Source organism: Myotis nattereri (assembly GCF_964212035.1).
Source record: "Myotis nattereri genome assembly, chromosome: 12".
NCBI classification, from domain to species: domain Eukaryota; kingdom Metazoa; phylum Chordata; class Mammalia; order Chiroptera; family Vespertilionidae; genus Myotis; species Myotis nattereri.
Genome location: NC_138087.1, coordinates 60,331,948 through 60,357,686, shown reverse-complemented (window position 1 = coordinate 60,357,686; position 25,739 = coordinate 60,331,948). Strand labels below are relative to the sequence as shown.

Genomic DNA, 25,739 nt, shown 5'->3' with positions numbered 1-25,739 from the left:
ACATAATTTTTCTGATGTTTGAGACATGCATCCAAACTACAGGCTTTTACCTAAAATAAACTCACATACTAAATATAAACAATATAAGATACCACTGGTTACAAGACTAGTTTTGAGGCATCAATTAAATTCAAGGTTGATTTGGTCATTGGAGGTTAACAACTCGAAATGACCAAGACCGATAATTATTTACAGCAATACTTCTATTTTTAGAAAACAATAACAATCATCTTTGAATGAAATAGGGCTTCCTTAAAAATAACCCTTCCTACTAATCCTTACCGAAAGGAAAAACTCCACAAAAAAAAACAACACACCAGATTAATACTATACACTGAGTGGCCAGATTATTATGACCACCCCATCAGTACAATGAAGTGAATTAGTTATGCAAATAATAATAATAAAACCTTGAGAGTATTTGCTTAAGAAGTTTTCAATATTCAGTATTTTTGGAAGTGTCAATGAAGTACTGATGGGGTGGTCACAATAATCTGGCCACTCAGTGCATATTTACACACAAATTTAAAATTTTTTAAAATTTGATTAGTAATCTCCATTTTCAAATGTTAAAAAAAAAATGTTCCCTACATTTTCTAACGAGACATAATTTAAAAGTGCACAGCACACAGAGTAAACATTTGCAATGCATTTTCCTTGCAAACGCTGTGATCTACCCCAGTTCTGGCTATTTAGTTATTTCTTTAGAAAGTATGTAGCTAATTCAGCTACAGTTAAATTTCAAGTAATTAGAAAATCATGAAATTTGAGGAAAAAGTATAAAACAAATACTTCTATGTGTATGTAGCCTCAAACTGCTTGACATCAATTAAAAAAAAAAAAAAGGCTATGTTCCTGATATGGTCTATGAAAGAATAGCTTTACTTGACCCTTCCATTCTCATATTTTTCAAAATCTACTTCGTTTCCTTAACCCCAATGCTACAAATCTACAGGACAATTCTGCAAAATAAATGATCCAATACTGCTGAACAAAGCTAACAGTTCTAAGCCAAATGTGAGCACAAACTCACTGCCATGCCAGAGCTTCCACACAGAGCTCAGGAAAATCTTGTTGCATTTTTCTCAAAGAAAAAGTTCAGTCACTTTATGGTTAATTTATGTTACTGAAGGTAAAAGCAGGCTAAACATGTATATGATGTTTGAAAGTGGGCATTCTGATATACTGTATCTTGGAATGACCATGTTGACTGATTATAACAATTTCTTCAATATACATAGTATCCTAAATATCTTGTTACCATTCTAAGCTTTGATAATTTTAAATGAATGCTACAAATTTCATTTCTAAGTTTATGTAGATCTTTAAAAAACCTTTATTCAGCGTTATGAATTCTAAATAAAATGTTTGATTTTAATTTTATCTCAGTTGCCAATTGCCAGCTTCAGAGGGACTGGAAAAAATTACACTTTCATATAATGTACTTTGTAAGTTGTAGTGTTTATACTACTGAAGCCTTTCAAAGCAAGTAAGGACTCTTCTCCAGGATAACCACACGTGGAGTTCACTCACATCATTCAACAGCCACCTTCTAAGCGATGCTTTCCCTGAACACCAAATATGTAATTTCAGCACCTGTTTGCCCTGGACAGCTCAATATCTCCTTTCCTGTTGTCCTTTTTTCTCCTTAGAACTTAGCATTTCTCTAACACACTTTACCCATTTAACCTTCTTTAGTGTTTGTTTCCATATATATATATATATACACACACACACACACACATACATATATATACACACATACACACACACACACACACGATGAAGGAAGAGATTTATCTCTTTGATTCATCACTATATTCCAGCTCCAATAAGGGTATTTGGCACATAGGAAGAGGCACTCAAAAGTGAGTAATGTTAAGTTACAAAAAGAGGTTACATTAAACACCATGATCCCAATTTTGAAAATATTATAACATGCATATACCTTGTACCATACATAAACAGAAGTAATATTGAAAGGTTAACATACATACCTATAATCTACACCCACAGAAGAAACATGTAAGGACACTTTAATTTTAGCAGTGACTTTCTGACATGAACTTACTTCCTCCGTACGCAACCTAATAATTTTCAATAGCTATAGTTCAGCCATAATGCTGCTAAAGTCAGTGCAGACACCTGATCAATGCTAAACTGTGTCATTTCATTCAAATCAAGGACCAAGTATCTGCTATCAACCTCCAGAGTACATCTCAAAGGGAAAGGAGAATATTTGGTTAATTTTTCCTCTGTTTAATTAATTTCTTATAACAAAGACATTTTTTTATTAGAAAACCTGCATAACAAACAATTTATTCAACTAAAAAAAAAACCAAGGATAGTCTGAAAAAAAGACAAAGTTGCATTTCTTCAAATAAAGGTATTATTTTCTTTCCTTTTCTACCATGCAAAATCTTTGACCAAAAAGAATATATATAAATATATGTAGCTTAATTCAATAGGTCTTACTTTTCAGCAGTGTTTTTAAGACCTACTAATTCCTCTTCTAGAGCCTGTAGTTCATTCTCCTTGATTCTCAGCTTATCTTGGACATCTTTGAGCTCCTGAAACTTGGTTAAAATTGAAGCCGCCTGGGATCGAGCACCTGATAGAAATTGAAATTGTACAATAAGTTATCACATACTTAGTAAATAAGAAGTTTTCTAAGAGAATTATACTTGAAATGATTCCATATGCAATCCTTTAGAATGAGCTTATGAAATTATAGAATTTACTTCATTTAAAGCTTACAACATACATACTTGGTAAGTACTTCTAAGTAGATGTGGTGGATTATTTGTTCAAGCTAATCACTGTCCCTGCCTACTCATAAAGATCGGGGTTAGGCATGTAATTTGATCTGGTCAACAAAATGGTAAATGTGCCTCTTCTGAAAGTGGGCCTTAAATGACAGCACCTAAATCACCACATTTTCCCCCTCGCCCATTTCTCCTTCAGCCTGGGTTCCAGAATGAGATTAGCATGGGGCAGAGACAACTGACCTACAGTTATTGTAGCATAATCATGAAAAAAAAACAACAAAAAAAAACAACAAAAAAAAACCACTTGTAAGCCACTGAGATTTAGGGGCTGTTTGTTATACCATAATCTTGTCCGGGCTCTGATATAGCAGAGAGAATTGGTTTCACTTTATAAACAACTGTATTTGTCTGACATTGACAGGCTGAGGTTATATTGGCAAGAAAACTCTGTAAGTTTGATAAAATACATAGGTTAATTAGCAATGCCATTATGAGCATTTTGTTAATGATATGGGGTTACACATTTGCCATCCCTTTGGAAGGAATTTTAAGAACATACAAATCAATGAAATCTAGTTTCTTCTATTTTAGATATTTAAAAATATTTGGTCTGTCTTTCCATTGTAACTACTAGTCATCTTATTGTGTACCGGGGAATTTGATCATCGGATTCATTTTGTTGACTCTTGTCTTCTTGGCCTAGAAAGAAATTGTTATCTAATATGTAAGAGGTGTTACCTCTTGGTTTGGCTAAAAGCACGAACTCTAATTATTAGAGTTCAAATTCTGAGTTTTGCCACTTATTAGTAAGTTATTTAACAACTCTGTACCTTACTTTCTACAACTGTATATGAGAGATGATTGTGATATGCTTACCTCATAGTTGCTATAAGGATTAAAAGAGTTAATTATTTAAAGCCCTTAGAATATGCTTTTATAGCGTGATAGAGATGTTCTCTACCTGCATTTTCCAATTACCCATTAATTAACCATTTATGGTTACTGAGCCCTGAGAATGTGACTTGTGCAAGTGAGGAAATTAACTTTAATTTTGATTATTTAAATGCAAAGAGCCACATGTGGCTAACAGTTCCTATTTTGGACAGCACAATCTTACAACACTGCCTAGTAGACAGTAAGTATTATTCAGTGTTTGATATTATGAGATCACTTGATACAGATCTGTAAACTCAATGTGGTAAACATTAAAACAAGAAGCATATGGTCATTATCTAAGAATTCCTTTCTTAAAGCATTAAAAAAAGTACCATCTCCAGGGCAAATTTAATTTTATTTTGACAGGAGCAGTGGCATATACACAAAGTAGAAGTTAACATATTTGATGAAGGAGAAATGGGTGGTTAAGCCACAAATATACTGGGGGGGAAAAGACTTCATTTCCCAGTGACTAGAATATTCTGATAGGGCAAAAAGCAAAAGAAAATAAACAGTAATAGTTTTACTTGAGATGAATAAAAAAAGCTAGGATTGATGCTTAGACTAGAGCTCACTGAGGACTATGACATCATGTAATCTCTCAATATTATTAAATACCTGTTCATGTGGTAGGTATTCAAAGGAGAACCCATTTTCTAGATTAGTAATAAAACTCTGGATTAAGTCATTCCAACCCTACTATTTTCTGTTAAAGATAATAAAAGGTCCCATCCTATTTACCACATAGAATTATGAGGACAAATGATATAATACCTACCTCCACTCAGTGTCCCATGAGGATCAAATACCTCACCTCCTCGAGTTACCGTTCTAGTCATTATCCTTTTATCAAAGGCTACTTTTTTTGCATTATCCATATTGTCACAAACAAATGTTGTTCCAAAGACAAATTCCATTGCTTTCTGAAGTTCCGGTTTGTATTCAACCAGGGAAAGAGCCACATGAACATTGTTAGGGCCAACCTGTGGGGAAAAAACAGATGTGTACTTACTACTTTCCTTTCAAAATTATTTTATAAAATAGTAAGAATTGCTACAATAGAAATTTAGGTAATACTTATCTAGCAAAATAATTCCTTTAGAACTTTCTAAAATGCTATGGAAATCTCAAGAGTTTCATTTAGGAAAATTTTTTTTTTTCCAAATTTAAACCCTGAAAGACCTATTGAGAGTTTCCAGCAAGGAGGGGCCACTATGAAGTTTCTAAATCCACACTGGACTATTCGAACAGACTTTCTTAATTAAAGTATAGCAATGCTGGACCAACATTTTGACATAAAATGTTTTGTTTCAATTATTAGTAATATGGTGGTTCCACAGTGAATGCTTTTTCATTTAAATTAAATATGCTAGGGCAGCCACCGAAATAAAAACACAATAATTGAGTAAAAAAATTTTTTTAAATCCCTGTCCTTTATTTTGATACAACTGTGTCTTGTCAGACTTTATTTACAGTGTCCATCTCTGCCCGTCTTTTAGAACAACTAAGCATTCTTTATGAAGGTTAGCAGCAGCAGAAGTCAAAATAAAGGAGGCTCTATGTAACACATATTCAGAATTGTACCGTGACGTAGCAGCTACATTAAACACATCTGGCTAAAGGATTTAGCTGTATTTTTACTGTTACTTGAAATCCCAATTTACTGCTGACACTGGGACTGGACCTAAGGTTGAAATAACTTTCAAAGCCTTCAAAGTAAAGGAAGTACTAACCCAAAATACCACCTTTCAATTACTATTCACTCATCTCCATCCCCTGACAGTGTATAGATCAACACAATTGTACTTTGAAGTAGTTTTAATTGAAGACTTCTCAAAATTTCAGCAAATATACTGAATATCCATTTAATATCTTAATTACAAATGCACTGTGAGGTTTCAGTCTTTTCAACTCCTGCACTTGAAATAACTACTCAATAAGCTGATTCTGCTGCTGAATGTTATACAGTCGTTAATAGCCGTTTAAATGAACTTTCTTATACTCATCTGCTATTTTACTAGTAGTCATACCAGGGGTAGGAGTTAGCTACTACTTCTCAACGGCTGACTGAATATCTCTGCCATGTGTTTTGTATATCCACAGATTGAAAGGCACTTAGAAGAACTCTAACAGAGAAGCATCTCTGCAAGATCAACAGACACCTTCCATATACGGTCTTGCTGTGGACAGTTTACATGTGCCTAGCATGAAAAAAACTGAAGAATTCTGGTATTAATAAACTGTAATTCTAATTATTCAGAAAACAGAAATTCAATACAATCAAGAGCCACTTAATGATGGGGATATGTTCTAAGAATGCATTGTTTGGCGATTTCTTTATTGTGCAAACATCATAGGCAGCAGTCGCCAACCGGTGGTCCGAGGACCACTGGTGGTCTGTGAGGTCCGAACGGTTGGCGACCACTGTCATAGAGTGTACTTAACACAAACCTAGATGGTTGAGCCTACTACACAACTAGCCTATTGATCTGTAGGGGAGGAAAAACAGTTTTCCCCTCACTTTTCTGGTTCTTGGCTGAGACATCCCTATGAAACAAAAGTTTAATAACATATATACCTCCTGTTTACATGGAAGAGACCTGGAAAACTGACTCCTCAAAATAGCTGAAGCCAGCATTTTTACCATCTTACCTTAAATACCATCTTCAGTGCAAGGCAAAAGATGTTGGGGTGGGGAGAGTAAGTTACCAGAAAAAGCACAGTAAACAAAGGTAAGTTTGCTATGTAGATTTAATTCCTTGTCTTCTACACTGATATGAGTTTCTAGAGGTAAGGTGTCACTCCCCTCTTCACCCTTACAAATGAAAATATCTTTTACAAAGGGTAACTTCTACTTTCTTAACAAGCCTAAAATATTTTTATACCAAATAGACTATTTAAGAGTAACAAATTGTTGCCCTACAGCTTCTAGGCTACAAACCTGTTCAGCATGTTACTGTATGAAATACTGTAGGCAACTGTAACACAAGGGTTAGGTACTTGTGTAATATGTGCTATGAAATTACTAAGGCTAGGACTTCACTAATCCTTAAAAATTTTTGAGCTCCATTATAATCGTATAGGACCAAGGCCGTATGTAGGGTCCTTTCTTAATGGGGAGAGTACTGTTTTTACTATCACCTGAGAGTTATGTAACTTGACTTAAGGGTTAAAGAGATTCTAATACTACAACTTTGAAACACCAACTATACTTTTTATCTTAATTTTTAAATCATGGTAGCAAAAAAATTTTGCAGTTCTGCATATGATTAAGTCCCCCAAAATTAATGTTCTCTAATTTTAAAAATAGAGATAAAACATGTAAGACTTACAAGATTCTGAGCGACCCTCAGGGTTTCTGGAGCAATACATGTGGCTGAAATTTTATTGAGTGGAATTATAGTGTATCGACGCTTCAGTTCCCCCTTTTCTAGTAGCTTTTTTCCAGTAACCTAAAACACAGTGCATGTGAAATAAAAATACATATATATTATTAATGATAACAGAAAACATTTGAATGGAGAGTGCACATTTAGGAATCCATAATCAAATAAATATTTAGTGCCTACTATCCTGAACAATTAAAAGTCTAAGGCTGATAATATACATTCTGGATTCCTGAGTGAGCTTGAGACTTCCTCTGAAATACAGCTAAATCCTATATAATAAAGAGCTAATATGCTAATTAGACTGAACAGCAGAATGACCTGAGGCTGCTGGGGCTGCGAGGGCCAAGCCCCTTGCACTATTTTTGTGCATTGGGCCTCTAATCAAATATAATAATATAGTAAAAATGTCATTAACTGAAAAGTTTTAACTTGTAAAAATAAGCAACTTTGGAAGAAGCTTACAACATCAAAAAAGTACCCAAATCTTCTAGCAGCATATCATTATCAAGCTGAACAGCAATTACAAATTTCCTTTATTAAAATCAATTTACCTCTGTGTCTACTACAACATTGTAGAGTCGTTCCCCAGCCACCAATTCTAAAGCTGTGGTTGCAGAAGTATCTTTCACACTAATCAAAGAAGCTACAAGTCCTTTCACACAATTTCTATTCCAGTTCTTCTCTGGATCCCTAAAATGGAAAAGTTGACAAAAGTCAATCTTAGATAAGAAAATAGAAAAAAATTATATATATATATAGTAATACTCAGGAGCTCTTTTCGACAACACTTTAAACTGACAGAAGAATCATATAGATTTAACAAAACAAAAACTTGAAAATGTCCCAGATGACTACCCAGCTATTGTTTTTAAATCAATCAAAAGATCTTTTAGTACATATTGTTTCAATGTAACAAAAATAACTTTGACTTTCTAATCTTTGTAATACATAATTACCATAGCATTCTATGAAAAAAGTCCCATGAGGAAAGCAAACTGTAAAATGTTAATATAGATATTTATCATTAATGATAGAAAACCTTTAAAGAAACTTTGGATTGAGATTAAATTCCTCTCATTTTGGTTTTAAAATAGGTGGCATTAACAGCCATTAAATCTCACAAGAATTTCCCCTGCCCACACCTGAAACACTGCAATTAACGTAAAGCAGTTCACAATAATTTTCATACAAAAATCTTAATGTCCATGAAATTTTAAGACTGCCTTCCAGCCAAAATAAAAAGAGATCTTGGTTATTACTATGTTAAAGTTCAAGATTTAAATCTCATACCTGTAGGCAAATTGAAGATTGGGAAATCTGGCCAAGAGAGCTTCATATGTTTCTTTCAATCTACTGATATCACGTGACAGCTGCCTGCGCTTTTCCAGAAGGCTTTCCTCCTTGTTTTCTAAACAGTAAATCATAAGTAAATTAAAACCAAGTCTTAAAATATTCTGTTTTAAGGAAAATATTTGTAACCTCTATTTCCAAAGCATTTCTAGAAGCAAAATACAAATTTATGATAAGTATTAAATAAAAAGCATGCTTAACATTCAAATTTCTATTGTGTTAAGTAGACATTTCTGACAAATAATACAATTTCTATTCCAAAAAATAACAAATGAATTGAATGCCTACTGAAGTAGAAATATACAAATGACATTTTTGAGTTTAAGTGTCAGATCAGAGTGATTGGAGCAGGAAATTCTTAGTGAATCTTCAAAAATTCTAAGCACTACGTTGTAGTTAGAATTTTTGAGACTATATTTGTAAACATTTCTTATACTAATACTCATTAATAGGATAAAAATTTTTCCTACTTGCTATTTTTTTAAGTTAGTTTCACCAACCACCACTACCTCCTAATGATTTAATAGTATGTATTTAAAGGCAAACCTTCATAATTTAGCTTTTTTATTTCGGCTTCAAGTTTTTCTTTAAGCTTCTTCACAGCCTCTAAAGCTTCTTGATCCTTCCTGTAGCCACTATCCATCTTCTTAACTTCAGCTTGTTTAGTCTTTAATTCTTGTTGGGCATGTTTCAATTTCATCTGAGCCTGCAAAGAAAAATGTAACAGACCATCTGAGGCATATAGTTCAGATTGGTTTAAGAGAATCAGCCTTGAAAATGCAACTGTTGGCCACTTGGATTAGTATCCCAACAGATCAATCATTTCCCAACATTTTCTCCTCAAAAAAACTACTCAGAGTAAAAACTAATATGTTTAACATAAACCATAAAATAACTTGCAATTTAAATCCATATTTTTAATAATTATAAAATATGAAATGAATTAGTTCAAATTATATCAAAGAATACTTGTCATTAGCTGGTTAAATTAAGAACACAATAGAAAGCTAAAAATCCTAACTCTAGTTCTCTTCCTTTCCACTTAGACAACAGTCACAAATATACATTAGTACAATCTAACAAGAGAAGCTATACTGAGCAATGAGAAATAACATTACATAGAAAAAGGGAAACTAAATTGACAGCAATTTAAATGCTAGTTTATATAATTGAGCACTAGTCCTTAAAACCATGAAGTAGTATTCTAAGCTCTATATGGGTATATCCTCCCTCTAAAACTGAATAACGATGGGCTTGTCCCAATACAAATAAGTTTATAGGAAAACCGAGAGGGTTTCAAAGTTTTTTGGCTATTGATTTTTAACAAATATTTTGTGATCATCTTTGTTGAATAAAAAAGTGGCAAATAGGTGATAGAAAAACTTCAATTGGATTAATATACAATACACACACATGTCCGTATATATTTTCAGAGCTGAGTCTTCCATTACAAACAAAGAATGTGTATATATACATTTTTTTCTTTCTGCTATCAAAAGTCTTATATTCACAGGACTTTAAGAGTTGTACAACTATCTAAACATTTGAAAACCATTCTAATAGATTGACAAGCCTTTGAAAATTATGAAATCAGAGTAGGAAAACCAAAGACTAGAATGGGGGTAGGTGGGAAGTGGAGATACTTCCAAAGAGTATGTTGTCAAGTTTTAGAACCAAGGTTTTAAGAACTAGATGTGTTGGGCATAGAAATGGAGAGGATACTTTTCTGTTCCTGTTAAATCTTAGTACTTCAAGTTAATGATGCCAATAAATACAGCAAAAAAATATATAAAATTGACTAACCGCAAATATTCCATATACTGCTGGAAACAAAATAAAGCCTTTATTACACTAACAATTTCAATTAACCTATAAAGGCATTTTAGGTTTTAAAGCATCTTTAAACTATCAATATTTAGCAATCCACATATTAGAATTTCATTACAGTAAATGCTATAAAGTGGCAGAATAAAATAAACAAGATCCTTGACATTGATCTGACTATTTTTTAACAAAGCATAAATGTGAAGCATCTTCTCAAAAACAAAAAAAGTAATCACATAGTGCTTAATGTCTATATTTACCTGTTTGGCTTCTGTCTGAGCTTTACTTATGTCATTTTTACAGGCCATCATTTGACCAGCAAGAGTTGCTTCTGCTCCATCTTCGTTACTGGACAGGCCAGCGGAAACAGCATTAAAGTGCTGTTGTGCAGCAGCCAAAGCTTCAGCGTCTTTATTACTTGCTTCTTGAAGGGTGTTCAGCCCATCTGTTATCTTTTTAACCTCTTTTTCCTTTGCTGCTAAAGTTTTAGAATCCTTTAGGAAGAGTTTCAGATTGAAAAGTGTTATATTTTAGGAGAAACATCTATTTTCTAATACATATGTATACTTATGTCATCAAATTTCACTGCAATTTGAAGGTGGGCATGGTTACAAGGAAAATGTCACCTTAAATAAAATAATTTAAACATTTTATTCTCATTTTGAAATTCGCTCTATTTTTAGGATAAATGTGCTGCCTTTTTTTTTTTTTTAATGAAAGGTAGGCTTCTTGTCTCCCAGGCCAGATCCTTTTTTTTTTTTTTAAATGTATTTTATTGATTTTTTACAGAGAGGAAGAGAGATGGAGAGGGATAGAGAGTTAGAAACATCGATGAGAGAGAAACATTGATCAGCTGCCTCCTGCACACCCACTACTGGGGATGTAAATATGTGCTTCTTATCTTTCTAGAAATACTTTCATATGTTATAGTCAAATCTGAGAGATAATGCGCTGACATAATTGCAAATTTAAACCACTTGAAGAAACTAAAAATCAGTTTCTAAATCTAAATAATTATAATAGCCATCCTACACCATTTTTAAAAGTAGAGATTTTAGGATTAAGAACGTGTATATAAAAATATTTTTAGGCCCTGGCCTGGTAGTTCAGTTGGCTAAAACGTCATCCCAGTACACCAAAGGTTGTAGGTTTGATCCAAGGTCATGGTATATACAAGAATCATCCAATAAATGCATAAATAAATGGAATAACAAAACGATGTTTAGCTCTCTCCCTCTCTTTAAAAATCAATTAATTTTTTTTAAGATTATTTTTATAAACTATTAAGGGCCATAAAATTTAAGCATTAAATAATTGTGGGGATAGCATTACTTAACACCTTTTTATGAAAGATACCAGCCCTAAAAAATATGTATATCTATACTGTTTATATGAAAGTGACTAGAAATCAGAAATTTCGGCCCACCTGTTTAATTCATGATTGAATAAATATTTACCAGATGTTTACTATGTACCAAACAAAACTATGTATTGTTTTAGACTCCTCAGGGAGCCTATATGTTAGGGTGGAAGACATAGTAAGCAAACAAAGCAAAGTAAAGGGATGGAAGGTGATGGGGGGGCTATTATTTTAAGAAGAATGACAAGAGGTCTTTTTGTGATAACATTTGAGCAGAAGCCTAAATGAAATAAAAGGAGTGGCCATGCTATACTAGGAGGAATTGTAATTGGAGCAATGAGCAAGTGGTAAGAAGGAGCCAGGGGTTAGACCATATAGTATTGTAAACCATGGTAAAGACTTGGATTTAATTATACTTGTAACTTTGAAACCACTAAAGGTTTTAAGTACAAGAATGATGTGATCTAATTTGTATTTTAGCTTTTGTACAGATCAGACTATAGAGCAGGAGGGGCAACTAGTAAGGACACTATTGCAGTATCCCTCATGGGAGGTAATGGCTTATACCAGGTTAGCAGTGATGGAGGTGATGAAAAGTGCCTGTATTCTGGATATACTTTTAAAGCCAACAGAATTTGCTGATGGATTAGATATAGGATTTGAGAGAAAAGGAGAAATCCAGGAGGACCCTATGATTTCTGGACAGAACTGTTAGGTTGCCAGTGGTGTCCTTTACCGGTATGAGAAAAATTCAATAATATAGGCAGGTTTGGGTAGGCGGTGTAAATTTAAGAATTTTATTTTGGATATGTTAAGTTTTAGACTTTGTTAGCCACCCATGTAAAACTATTAAGAAGCTAGACTAATGAGTCTAGAATTTATCTAGCTTCCCTGAGTCTAGAATTCAGGGAAAGAGTCAATAATTTCGGACATGCCAACATATGTACTTGGATTTGTATTTCTAACCTGGATTCAACATCTCTATTTAGATGTCTAACAGGGACCTCAAGCCCATCAAATTCATACTATACTTCTTCCTATTCTCCACTCAGCTTATGGTAATCCTAGGTCCAACTGTCAAAACCTAGAATTTTCCTTCACTCCTTCCTTTTATATTTAACAGCCAATCTCCAGGTCATTCTGGTTGGACCTACCCTTAAGATGCGCATAAAATGTCACAACTTTCTCAGTACACTCCATTTCTATTGCATTTTTCCAAGGGCTCCATCTCAAGATACAGATGTGGTACATATATATAATGGAGTATTATTCAACCATAAAGAGAATGAGATCTTGCCATTTGCTACAACATGGATGGACCTAGAGGGTATTATGCTAAGTGAAATCAAGTTATATAAATGTCTAATATCTATGTTGTACACCTGAAACAAATATAATATTGTATGTCAACAACTGTAATCTAAAAATTAAAAAACACAATACAAGCAGTCCAACTAAAATAAGAAACATCATGTTTCTGCTCAACCAACTCCAGTGGCTTCCCATGTCATTGGAAATATAGGTCAAAGTCCTTCACACTGCCCTGTAAAACTACATGTGAACCTACATCCTATTATCTTTCCACATTCCTACTACTTGGCGCTAACCAACAACACTGATGTTCTTGTTAGGCCCTGGGGAAATTCCTGTTTTTCTGCCTGGACCATCTTTCCCCACAGCCTCCAAATTTATCTACATGGTTCTCTGACATCCTTTGGGTCTTTAATGAACTATCACACTATGAGACCTTCAATGGCTACCCAACTTAAAAGCCCAAATTGCACCCCTCTCTCATATACTCCCAAACCTCTCCCCTGCTTTGTTTTCTATCCACATCAGTTATCATAGTATAACATGCTATATACCTCATTTATTTATTTTCTTTATCATTTTCCTCACTAGAATGAAGACACAGAAGGCATTGCCCATTTTTGTCACTTAGTCCTTTGCTACACACCCAACCCAAACACGTACACTTGACCCATAGCAGACACTCAGTAAATATAAATAGAATGTATACTACTAGTGACATAAAATTAAGCTTATTTGCTTACCTCAATCATATTTTTTTCCAGTTCTTTGCGTTTGTTTTCTTCGCCTGTCAGATTTTTCTTCTTGAGATCAAAGGCACTTTGAGATTTAGTATTAACTCGCTGAGCTTCTGCAAGAGCATCTTCTAAAGATCGGAGTACACCTCCAATTTCCTGTAATCAAATATATACAATTAAATCAAAATACTTAAAATTTGTTCATGTCATCATTTTCTTATATGATTTGTACATAAGTTACTTTCTAAAAGATTAGACTGACAATGCCCAGTGAATCAATCCTAAATAATCATTGTATATAATTTAGCATTTGCTCAGGCTATATTATGTATTTGTACATGTATGTCTAACCTTATCTTTTCTTTTTTCCAACTCCTCTATTTCATGATTAAGCGCTTTTATTTTTTTATCATTCTCAGACAATTCCTCTTGAAGCTTTTGAACTTTATCCTGCATTTCTTTAAAGTCCTCAGCTGAGCGTTCTTTGGTATCTTCAGCAAGCAAAAACTGATAAGCAATATATAAACGACTCAAATGTTCTATTTCCCTCATTACTTTTTGATACTCCAAGTAGGAAGATCTTTCCTGAAAGAGAAATCAGCAATAAAGCACAATTCAGAATTCATATTTTTAAACAAATTTGGAAAGAATCAAACTGCAGCAACATGTATAAAATTTCCCATGACATGACAGATTTTGTCTTAGACTAAGTAATCATGGATTATAAATTTTAGGAAACCTGAAATAATATCAGAACTCTGCCTTTTTGGATAACATTACACCAAGTCTAGTGAATCCTATGTGGCTATTTCTTTTAATACATAATCAGTCAGTTGGAATTAACATAGAAATATGAATATATAGATGCATACACTGGGGTTCATAAGTCTAAAAATACAACATTTACAACTATCAATAATACAGCATTAATATATTTTTCTAGTCTAGTCATCCCTCTTTATTTACGAAGGATTGATTCCAGGACCCCCTGTGGATACAAAAATCTGCAGATACTTAAGTACCTTATATAAAACTAGAGGCCTGGTGCACGAAATTCATGCACGGGGCGGTGGGGAGAAGGCGGGGTCCCTCAGCCCAGCCTGCACCCTTTCGCAATTGGGACCCTTCGGGGGTGTCCTATTGGCAACTGGACATCCCTCTCTCAATCTGGGACGCTGCATGCACAAGTACCCATACTATTCATACAGATAAAAGGCATCTTGCTGTTGTATGGGCAGCTACATTTTTTTTGCCCTGATTATAAAAAGTAGTACATAACATGATCCTTCAAAGGCAGTAGTACCAGTTTCCCCACCTTATGGGTGGAAAAACTGAAGCAGAGAGAAGTTAAGTAAATGGCTTTGTCACATAGTTATAAGTGTCATAATCAGGGCTGACCATAAAATGTGCAAGCCAGAGTCCATGCCTGTCATCGCTGCATCATCCTGTTCTTTCAGTGTTAGAATAGCATTGCCAGGTTTTAATTTTTAATTCCAAGAGACTGATCCCAATATATAGGGTAGGGTCCCTAGGCCTGGCCGGTGGTCAGGGCTGATCTGTGGGGCGACCAGCGGGGCAATCTGGGGGCCCCAACTGGGGGCAGTTCCTGCATTGAGTGTCTGCCCATTGGTGGTCAGTGCGTGTCATAGCAACTGGTTGTTCCACCGTTTGGTCGATTTGTATATTAGGGTTTTATTATTTGGATGGCATAATACAAAGCACTCCTATTACCTAAATGCCTACCCAACATTCATTCATGTAATTATTCTAAGCACTTACACAATACTAAGCCTGATTCCCATAAGGACCATCTGGGGCACACAAAGTAACTATTAAATTTCCTAATATGCAGACAAAGAAACCAATTCAGAATAAATGACCTTTTCATGTTGTCAGATTTAGAAAGAATTTGGCAAAATCAGGTGTGAAACCTAAGTTTAAACTGTAATCTAGTGTTTTCCACTAAATCATGCACACGGGGTACCTTCAAGATCACGATGTTTCAGTTTTTCAAGTGACACTTATTCGACTATATGGATTCAGAAGAACTTTGAGAATTTCAAATGTTAATAAGAATTTAATAAATTTTTAAATGCCTAACTTTAAAAATGTGCTATATATGTACCTTCCCTGAAACATTGATTATGGCGTCAGAAATTGCAAAGATAGAGAAAACTTAATTACCTGGTTCAATACCTTTCATTTCCCCAAATGCTTTCAAAGTAGTAATTGTAGTGATGGCCCTTATATCCTAGAAGTTACTAAGAGTTCTGTATCTTTAAGAAATGCTGTTCTGTGCAATTCTAATTATCCAAAAAAATCTAGATTTCTCTTCAAAGTATTAAATTTTGGCATATCATTATCTAAGATTATCCAAAATCATTATGACTTAATAGATATAAAGTTCATGTTCTCTAGAGTGGAAGGCTAAGTATGGGGTACCAACTCTAATTCTTTATCTCATCCCAGAAAATAATCCCTAAGACAGTGATGGCGAACCTTTTGAGCTCGGTGTGTCAGCATTTTGAAAAACCCTAACTTAACTCTGGTGTCGTGTCACTTATAGAAATTTTTTGATATTTGCAACCATAGTAAAACAAAGATTTATATTTTTGATATTTATTTTACATATTTAAATGCCATTTAACAAAGAAAAATCAACCAAAAAAATGAGTTCGCGTGTCACCTCTGACACGCGTGTCATAGGTTCGCCATCACTGCCCTAAGATGTAGTACATATTTCATCCCTATGTATATGATCTTGGATACATCACAAACTGAGAGATTCTAGCTTGCTGTCCTCACATATACATATATATATATACACATACCTCTTTTAATTTCTGAATGGTTGGAGTAATTTCTTCTTCAAGTATCTGAAAAATCAAATAAAATTTTTCAGTATGTAAACTATCATTTAAAACATTTAAAAAAGGAGTCGTACAGAAGACTGGAAAACTGAAACAAGGGAGGGGATTTCCATCTTTAGAGCAGAGAAACTTTAAATGCAAAATGACTCTCTTCTCTAAAACTGTTTTATATAAATTTAATTACCGTCTTAATTTCTTTCAGCTTAGCCTCCTTTTTTTCTATAGTTTTTTGGGCAGCTATTTTTTTGTATTCATACATCCTGGTTCCAGCTGCTTCTTCTATCATGGACAAAATCTAGAAAGAGAATTTTATTGTTTTAAGAATCTAAGACAATAAATCTCATTGAAATTTACATTAATTATATCACTTAAAGCCTTGACCACACTAAGAGCTTATCAAAATAATGGCCCAAATGGATGATAAAAGATAAGTGCATAAAAATGTACATGTTAGCCATAACCTTCACATTCCAGAAACATTTCTGGCTGTCACTCCAATTCTAACATCAAACCTTATGCTATACCAGAGTACATTTCTTTTAAATTTGAAAGCCAGTAATTCCTCACTCCTCTTTTCCTTCAAATATAAGCCTAAAAAAAGTAAAGGCTAACACCATTCAGCTTTCATTTTAGAAGTTTCTACTTAAAATTGTCCCAAGTAAGACTTGAGCCATTTTGTGCCTAGAAGGATGAAGCATGGCATAACATCTGCATCCCAAGCATGGCACATGCTTCAAGGACTTGGGCAAATAACATAATTTTCTCTGTGCCTCAGTTTCTTCATCCAGAGTACTGGTAATATCTCAGAGCACTGCTAATTCATGTGAAAGGCACTCTTAAAAAGGCAAATATTAATCAATTATAATTGTATAAGAAGTGAAATTTTTCCAGCACTCAGTTTTCAGAAGCTTCTACTCAGGACCAATCCCTACCTCAAGAGGATTGTTCCTCTGGAACTCGCTTTGAGTTCTATGTATTTGGCAGTTTTCAAATTAGAAGTTTTTCCTTAAGATGTTATCTAAAGGAAATAAACATGCCCCACATTCAAATTAGAAAGGTATTATCAATTATCAGTCTTATTAGCGCTTCTCAATAACTAATGAGCCTGTGTTCTCTAAAAAACATTCATTCCTTCATACCAACTCTTCTCAAGGGGGCGCCAAGAGAAAATATGCCCTAAGTAATCCATTATAGGCAATGAATTAATTTCACTCAAATCTTTTTCTGTAGGATTTTTCTATAGGGTTTAACTCTGATATGAAACACCGGTTGAGGAAAATTGCTTTACACATTCAAAATTTATTTTAACATTGGGCACATAAAACTCCTAGAAGAAAGCATAGGTCATTAGCTCCTTGACATTCTTGCCATCATTATGATGTCAGAAGCTGCAAAAATTACAGAGAAAACTTAATTATTTGGTTCAATACCTTTCATTTCCCCAAATGCCTTGAAATTAGTAATTGTAGTGATGGACCCTGGTATCCTACAAGTTACTCACTCTACCAACAATAGTTACTAAGAGTACTGTAACTTAGCAATGACTTTTTGGATTTGACACCAAAAGCAAGTACAAAAAAAGCAAAAATTAACAAGTGGGACTACATCAAACTATAAAAAATTTCTGCACAGCATAGGGCACCATCAACAACATGAAAAGACAACCTACGGGGGAAAATACTTGTTAATCATGTACCTGAAGAGGTGTTAATATTCAAATACACCAAGAACTCAATAGAAAAACACACAAATAATCCAATTCTAGATGGGCAGAAAATGTGCGAATATTTTCCCACAGAAGATAGATGGCCAATAGGTAGATGAAAAGGTGCTCAACATTACTAGTCATAAGGAAAATGCAAATCATAACTACAATAATATGTAATCTCATACCTGTTAGGATGGTTATTATAAAAAAGACAAGAAATAAAAAGTACTGGCAAGTACATGGGAGAAAGGGAAAATCTTGTGCACTGTTCGTGGGATTGTATATTGGTGTAGTCACTGTGGAAAAACTTCCCAGTTTGGAAGTTTCTCAAAAAATTAAAAATAGAACTACCACATGACGCAGCAATTCCATTTTGGGGTATTTATGCAAAGGAAAAACACTAACTTGGAAAGATATTTGCACCACCATGTCCAATGCAGCATTTACAACAGCCAAGACATTGAAACACTTAAGTGTCCACTGATAAATTAAACAGTGAGGTACCGAGGCATACCTCACTGTATTGCACTTCATAGATGTCCTACTTCTTACCAATTGAAGGCAAGACCCTCCACCAGATGATTTGCTTTATTGCAGTGGTCTGGAACTAAACCCACAATAACTCTGAGGTATGCCTGTATATATGATGGAATGTAATTCATCAATTTAAAAAAAGGAAATTTTGCTGTTTGTGACAACATGGAAGGACCTTGAGGGCATTATGCTAAACAAAGTTCAGAGAGAGAAAGACAAATACTGTATTATCTCACTTATATTCTTTCTAAAAAGAAAACAAAAACCAAACTCATAAAGAGAACAGATTGGTGGTTGCCAGAGGTAGGGGACTGGAGATGGGTGAAATATGTAGTCAAAAGGTATAAACTTCTAGTTATAACATTTATAAATCATGAGGATACAATGTATAGCATGGTGACTTTAGTTAATACTGTATTTGAAAGTTGCTAAAAGAATAAACTTTAAAAGTTCTCATCACAAGGAAAAATTATAAGTGTGTGGTGATGCTAAATATACTATAATGATCATTTTGCAATATATACATATTGAATCATTATGTTGTGCATCTGAAATTAATATCAATTATATTTCAATCAATAGTTTTTAAAATCTGTTTAACATTGTCTTACACCTTTTGTTATAAATCCTTGGGTTAGGATTATTGACTCCAATTTATGGATTAAAAAACTAAGGCTCAGATGGTTATGTTATAAAATTAAAATAAAATATTGGGCAAATGTTGAAAAAAAAACTACTTTCTTTACTAATCATTCATACATAAATGTTTTCCAGAATAATGGAAGAAAGCATACTAAAAATTGATTATCTAGAAGATTAAAACAATATATAATTATTACTATTTTTACTGTCCATTAAGTAGTTCTCTTACCTCTGGAGGTTTCATATTCAATACTTTTGTGATCCGGCCCTGTAAATAAAATGGTAAACTTACCATAATGATAACAAGTTAAACGCATATATGTTTATCTGCACTGAAGCTACTGTATCCTAATACATCAATCTTCTGGGAGTTCTTTTTTCTATATCAGGAGTGGGGAATGTCCAGCCTGTGGACTGTATAATATGCCCGCGAAATCATTTGGTCTGGTCCTGCCAAGGCATTAGGGGTGAGTTAAATGTTTGGCCAAATATAGCAGGCTAATTTTTTTAAGCTGACAATTTTGTATGACCCAGGAATGATGTTATAAATATCCAAATGGCCCTTGACAGAAAAAAGGTTCCCCACTCCTGTTTTGCACACAATAAAAGATGTTTCTTTTATTTGAGACTGAAGGTATCTTATAATTCTAGAGTGATATAAATTACAGAAGTTAATAAATGATAGATACAAAGTTAACTCTGCCCAGATTTCTGCAACAGTTAATACTAATGATATAGAATTTGCCAATTTCAAAACAGGCATATCAATAAACTTTTAGTATAATTATTAAGTATTTCCTGGTCTTTTTGAAAGACAGCCATCCAAAATAATTTCTAGAAATAGATTGCATACTTCTAGGCCAAGGGTAGGAAACTTTTTTTCTACCAAGGGCATTTGGATATTTATAATATCATTTTCGGGCCATACAAAATTATCAACTTAATATTTAGTCTGCTATATTTAGTCATTTAATTAACTCATCACTAATGCCTTGGCAGGGCCAGACCAAATGATTTCCAGGGCCTTATATAGCCTGCAGGCTGTTTTAGGCCTTAAATAGAATAGTAAAATGTTTTCTTTCAATGCTAGAAAAATCACCAAAATCATTCAGAGACAAAAAAAGGAAAAAAAGAAAAAGAAAAAAAAAGACCTGCTATTCAACTCTCAAGAGAATATTACTTAAGATTTAGTTTCATTTGAAGTAAATTTTCAATTTTGAGGCTGTGATGTATTGAAAATAATTTTATTTTGGTATCATCAGGATCCTGCCATTGATCTTGCCTTAACTTTCTCAAAGGATAGCTGGATGGGTCAAGTGAGATAATATAAAGGCAAGATAACATTAATTCTTATTTTTCATTTGGATAAGTCTCAAAAGAAGAAAATTATTTAAAATTTAATATATATTTAAAATAAAATACTTTAATCCAATATTTTTAAATGAAATACTAAGACAACATTTAAAAATTTTTTATAGAGTGAGCATATATTGTTCTTCTAGTAAGTAACCAAGTAAATCAAGGAAAATTACTTCTAGATGTTCTTCAAAATTCAAATGTATACAACACGTTAGAACACATCAGTACAAATAACTTAAAACCCCATTTCTTAACAGGTGCCCAAAGACCAACAGAATAAATAAAAAAATGGAAAAGTCCAAAAAGAAGCACTTTCCCTTTTGTATAACTTAAAACAATAAAAAAAGTCAAAACCATTGTGAAAGAGATAAAAGGATCACAAATAGAATACCTGCATGATGAGAAAGTGAGGGTTGTTAACGTTAAGGCCAACAGAACAAAAGAGATCCTGTACTCTGGTATTGTTTGCATTTACTCCATTGATTAAATATTTATTTCTGCCACCAATGACCACCTAAAAAGAAAAGTATTTTTAAAGATATAAACACACACACCTTGAACTAAGATAATAAACTCCCAAATATATTATCATGCATTTGTTTGTTTTGTCCAACTGATAAATAAAACCAATCCTGAGCAAAACCACTCTGTAGGAAATGTGACATGGTCGAGAAAACATGAGGTTGAATCAGAACAATTGGTTTCTAATCCAGAGACTTTTACTAACAAGTTATGTAACCACTCACAAATCTCCTAAAGTCCCTACACTGGACTGGGTCTCTAGGTCACTTCTTGCTTTGTTTCCAACATATTTTTAAAAAATATATTTTATTGATTTTTTACAGAGAGGAAGGAAGAGGGATAGGGAGTTAGAAACATCGATGAGAGAGAAACATCAATCAGCTGCCTCCTGCACACCTCCTACTGGGAATGTGCCTGCAACCAAGGTACATGCTCTTGACTGGAATCGAACCTGGGACCTTTCAGTCTACAGGCCGATGCTCTATCCACTGAGCCAAACCGGTCAGGGCTCCAACATATTTTTATCCCTGATCATCCTCTTCCTGCAATTTTTCCACTCAGCGTTTAACCCCTCTTCCTCCACCTTTTTGTTCCCAAAGAAACCAAAATCAGATACGAAAAAACTAAAGATAAGCAGTTTGATATCAATCCTTAAAAGATTGTAAAGGGGATTAATAAAGACATGATTTGTGAATACTTGCAAGAAAAGGAGTAAAATGGAATTCCAGCATGGGTTCATTAAGAACTTACATCAGACACCAGTTTGTTTATATTCTACTATAGCACTCACATTGTCATTTATTGGGTATGACTGTCTCACTCATATTTTGAGGTCCTTAAAGACAAGATCTATTTCTCATTCTTAATTCTCCCTGTTATTTCCCAATGCATTCAAGAATGCCCAGCATACATCAAGCACTTAATAAATACTGAGTAAAGTTAATTTTTCTTTTCCTCACAGGATTATTAGGCTGATAGAACATATATTAATATACTTGAATTACAGACCTAGTACATCCATACTAGTAATTTAATGAAGTCTTTGCAATAAGATACAGACATATGGACCACATGAGGACAGGGACTTTAGACAGATTAGTTGCAGACTTAGTGAAAATTCCTAAAGAGTGATTATTTGATACATGCTTAATGACATAGAACAGGATTCTGTCACATCATAGTCAATGCTTTTTTAATTTGTTTTTAAACCAGAGACTTTCATTAAAACAGAGAGGGATATGTGGAAGTTACATACACTAAGGTGGAGAATACATGGGAGTCAGAACTTCTAAAAACAAAACTTTGACAAACTAAAAACATCTATATAATAAAAGTCCAACTGAAACGGCAGAACGACCATGGCCCCTCATCCTGGCCAGCTACACCCCAGCGAGTGGTTAGGTCCGATCAGGCAGGCACGCGAGCAGTTAGGGGAGATCAGGCAGGCAGGCAGAGTTCTTAGGGGCAATCAGGCAGGCAGAGGTGTTTAGGGGTGATCAGGCAGGCAGAGGCAGTTAGGGGTGATCAGGCAGGCAGAGGCAGTTAGGGGTGATCAGGCAGGCAGAGTGCTTAGGGGCGATCAGGCAGGTGAGTGGATAGGGGCCAGCAGTCCTGGATCGGGCCTAAACCAGCAGTTGAACATCCCCCAAGGGGTCCCGAATTTTGAGAGGTTGCAGGCCAGGCTGAAGGACTCCCCCACCCCCCTGCATGAATTTCGTGCACCGAGCCTCTAGTTGACTATTAAGAAAAAAGACTTTTAAGGGAAAATATAAGGTCCTGCATCAGTTTCACAAACCTGCTTGCATACAGAAATGGCAATAACATAGCACACATGAAAAAAATTAGTGCAATTTTAAGTAAATCAGATATGAATTCATAAGGTATTATTAACTCTCCAGGGTCATAACATTTAGACATACAGAACACTTAAATATTGCTCTTTGTACCCTCAATAGAAGTAGGATTAATATATAAAACTTTAAGACAGCAATTATGCTCAAATTATATTGTTCAAGCTTCTAGCTGGACCTGTCCAAAACCAGAATGGGTTACCGTAGAAGACGGTAAGATCTCAAGTACTGTTATGAGTTCCAGCACAGACAGAGAGGATTCAGCTATGGTTCAAGACTGAAGCATGGCTGAGTGCTTATAATAATAGATGACTTTTCAAATTCCTGTCAATCCTCATGGTAAATGGTAAGATTTGCATGGTCAGATTTTAACATGAGGAAGACATTTTTAGGGAATCGAGTCAGTATTCAATGCATAGATTTCTCACATAGAACACTCCTCTCCCCAGTAAATTCATATCACCAAAACACAGAGCAGACATGCAAGTTCTTAGGTATCCAAATACTTCTTAGCCACTTACCTGCCTTGTTACTGTAATTTCATCATGAACTTCAAATCCTAAAGGACTTTGCTTTTTATCAGAATTGTCAAAGGTGATTGAGACTGAGGCTTTAGTAATACCAGCCTGCCCATTTTTGTAAACTAAATCTTGTAAATTAGAAGCCCGAACCTAAAATTAAAAAAGTTTATCAATTACAAAACCCCATATTGCACAAAATGGCACTAAAAAATGGGTTTCCTGATATTTGTAAAACCACCCTTGTAGTATTATCCATCAAGTAACCAAGGACAGGCAACGGGGCCAGGAAAATAGCAGCAACCTCAATCAATGAGTCCATCTTTCCGTAGGAATTTTTCAACTTAAAATTTAATTGTTTTCTACTCGTTTCTTAACAAAAGTTCATTTAAGGTACTTAAGGGTATACAGATCTAAGAATTTCACTATTCATCCAATCCCATTAGCAGACCCTGAAAAGGCATTTTAACCTTGGAGGCGGGGGCACAGAATACAGACTCTGGAATGGGCCTGACTGCCTTAAAGTAAGAATACCTGAGTTTGAGTGTTGCTCCAAATAACATAAGAGAATCAACCTTATGCAACCCACCTAAGTTTCTGGTTTCTCAACTTAAAAAACTGAGCAATAATCCCTACCTTTAAAGGGCTGCAGTGAGACAGAATTCCCATAAAGTAAAAAAAAAATGCAACTATTGGCAATAGTTTCCGAGTTCAGTGAGGATTCCCCAAACTTAAATTCACATACATCAGAAAGTTTACACTTTACCTGAGACAGATTGGAGATGCCCAGCAAAAAACAAATGGAGTCCAATATGTTGGATTTCCCACTGCCATTTAAACCCGTGATAGCGTTGAAGAGGGGGTCAAAACCATTGACTTCAGTCCTCTGAGCATAGGACTTGAATCCTTCGAGAATGATGGACTTAATGTGCATTTTTACGACTGACTTGGACAGGTGAGCCTTTGCTAGGAATCCAATGGGCCGCAAAGGAAGTTCTGTGCGAACAGAAGCAACACACACGCGCGGGATGAAAACCTGGAACCCTATGTGGCGCATGCCAGACTCACACAGAATGACAGCTCAACAGAAATAGAGCAGCAGCCTGCCAACCCGAGCTACTTCCCCGGGTGCAAAGAGCTCCTTCTCCAACTTGAAAACACACAGGAGTTGGTCCTTACCTGGAGACTAATTAACCCATTAATTCAACCTGGAGGTCGGTTACTCCTCCAGGCTCACCTTCCACCGTTATAATACCCGGCCAACAGACCACAGGTTATTTCCCATGCCGGTCATTCCCTCTGCCCGACACTCCTCGCCCACCCCGGCGTGACTCCCTCCTTTACCACTCGCGTCCCTGCCCACATGTCACCTTACTGCAGGTCCCTCCTGACTTCTCTGTAGAAATCCACTTTGTAGCACCCCTACCCGTGCCCCTACTCTGCTTTCTTTTCCCTTCATTGAACTTAAAGGCGACACTAAACAGTATGTATTTACTCGTCTACCCAACCTGTCATCACCCAAGTTCCTAAAGGATCTTCGCCTCCCCCCCTCCCCCCGCGCTGGGTGCTCCCATAAGCCTGACTCCAGGGCGTGCGCGCGGAGTGGGGAGCATCCATAAATACTGATTAAACACACGAATCCCACACATCCTCCAGCCTCCTGCTTCCACTCAGGCTGTTCCCTCGCCTCACCAGGCCTGTCAACACTCCCCCGCCACACTCCAAGGCTGGAGAGGAACTGGCCATTCTGCCGGGAACGCTGTAGGGCTAATTTTAGCCCGAGGTCCCTCCTTGCTGCTCTCCCCGCTCCCGGCCCCGCGGCCCCCACCTGCTGCAGGAATGCCAGGCTAGGCCCCACCGGCCGCGCGCCCGCCCGCCCGCCTCGCAGCTGGTCCGGCCGCCTGCGCTCGAGGCCCCCACACGCGCTTCCTGCTCACAAGGGCGGAGAGCGGGCCAACCTGGCCCGACTTCGGGCGCTAGCAACCGGCTCCCACCATGGCAGATGCAGCACTCGCCCCGGGTCCGCGTCCCTGCCGGAAATATTTATACCTTTGAATTTCG

At 35.4% G+C, this 25,739-nt stretch overlaps 1 protein-coding gene across 1 annotated transcript in view; it reads right to left on the bottom strand.

Moving 5' to 3' along the window:
• Nucleotides 1-25,495, bottom strand: part of SMC2 (structural maintenance of chromosomes 2) — a 47,699-nt gene extending 22,204 nt beyond the window's left edge. The window contains exons 1-15 of the mRNA XM_081102928.1: nt 24,445-25,495; nt 23,682-23,831; nt 21,180-21,302; nt 19,659-19,697; nt 16,730-16,840; nt 16,507-16,551; nt 14,027-14,260; nt 13,682-13,831; nt 10,528-10,761; nt 8,990-9,149; nt 8,384-8,501; nt 7,645-7,783; nt 7,037-7,156; nt 4,483-4,687; nt 2,476-2,611 (exon numbers count right to left, since the gene is read on the bottom strand). Coding sequence (XP_080959054.1) covers nt 2,476-2,611; nt 4,483-4,687; nt 7,037-7,156; nt 7,645-7,783; nt 8,384-8,501; nt 8,990-9,149; nt 10,528-10,761; nt 13,682-13,831; nt 14,027-14,260; nt 16,507-16,551; nt 16,730-16,840; nt 19,659-19,697; nt 21,180-21,302; nt 23,682-23,831; nt 24,445-24,735 — 2,255 coding nt within the window. The 5' untranslated portion in view covers nt 24,736-25,495. The remainder of the gene's footprint in view (nt 1-2,475; nt 2,612-4,482; nt 4,688-7,036; nt 7,157-7,644; nt 7,784-8,383; nt 8,502-8,989; nt 9,150-10,527; nt 10,762-13,681; nt 13,832-14,026; nt 14,261-16,506; nt 16,552-16,729; nt 16,841-19,658; nt 19,698-21,179; nt 21,303-23,681; nt 23,832-24,444) is intronic.
• Nucleotides 25,496-25,739: the final 244 nt, after the last annotated feature.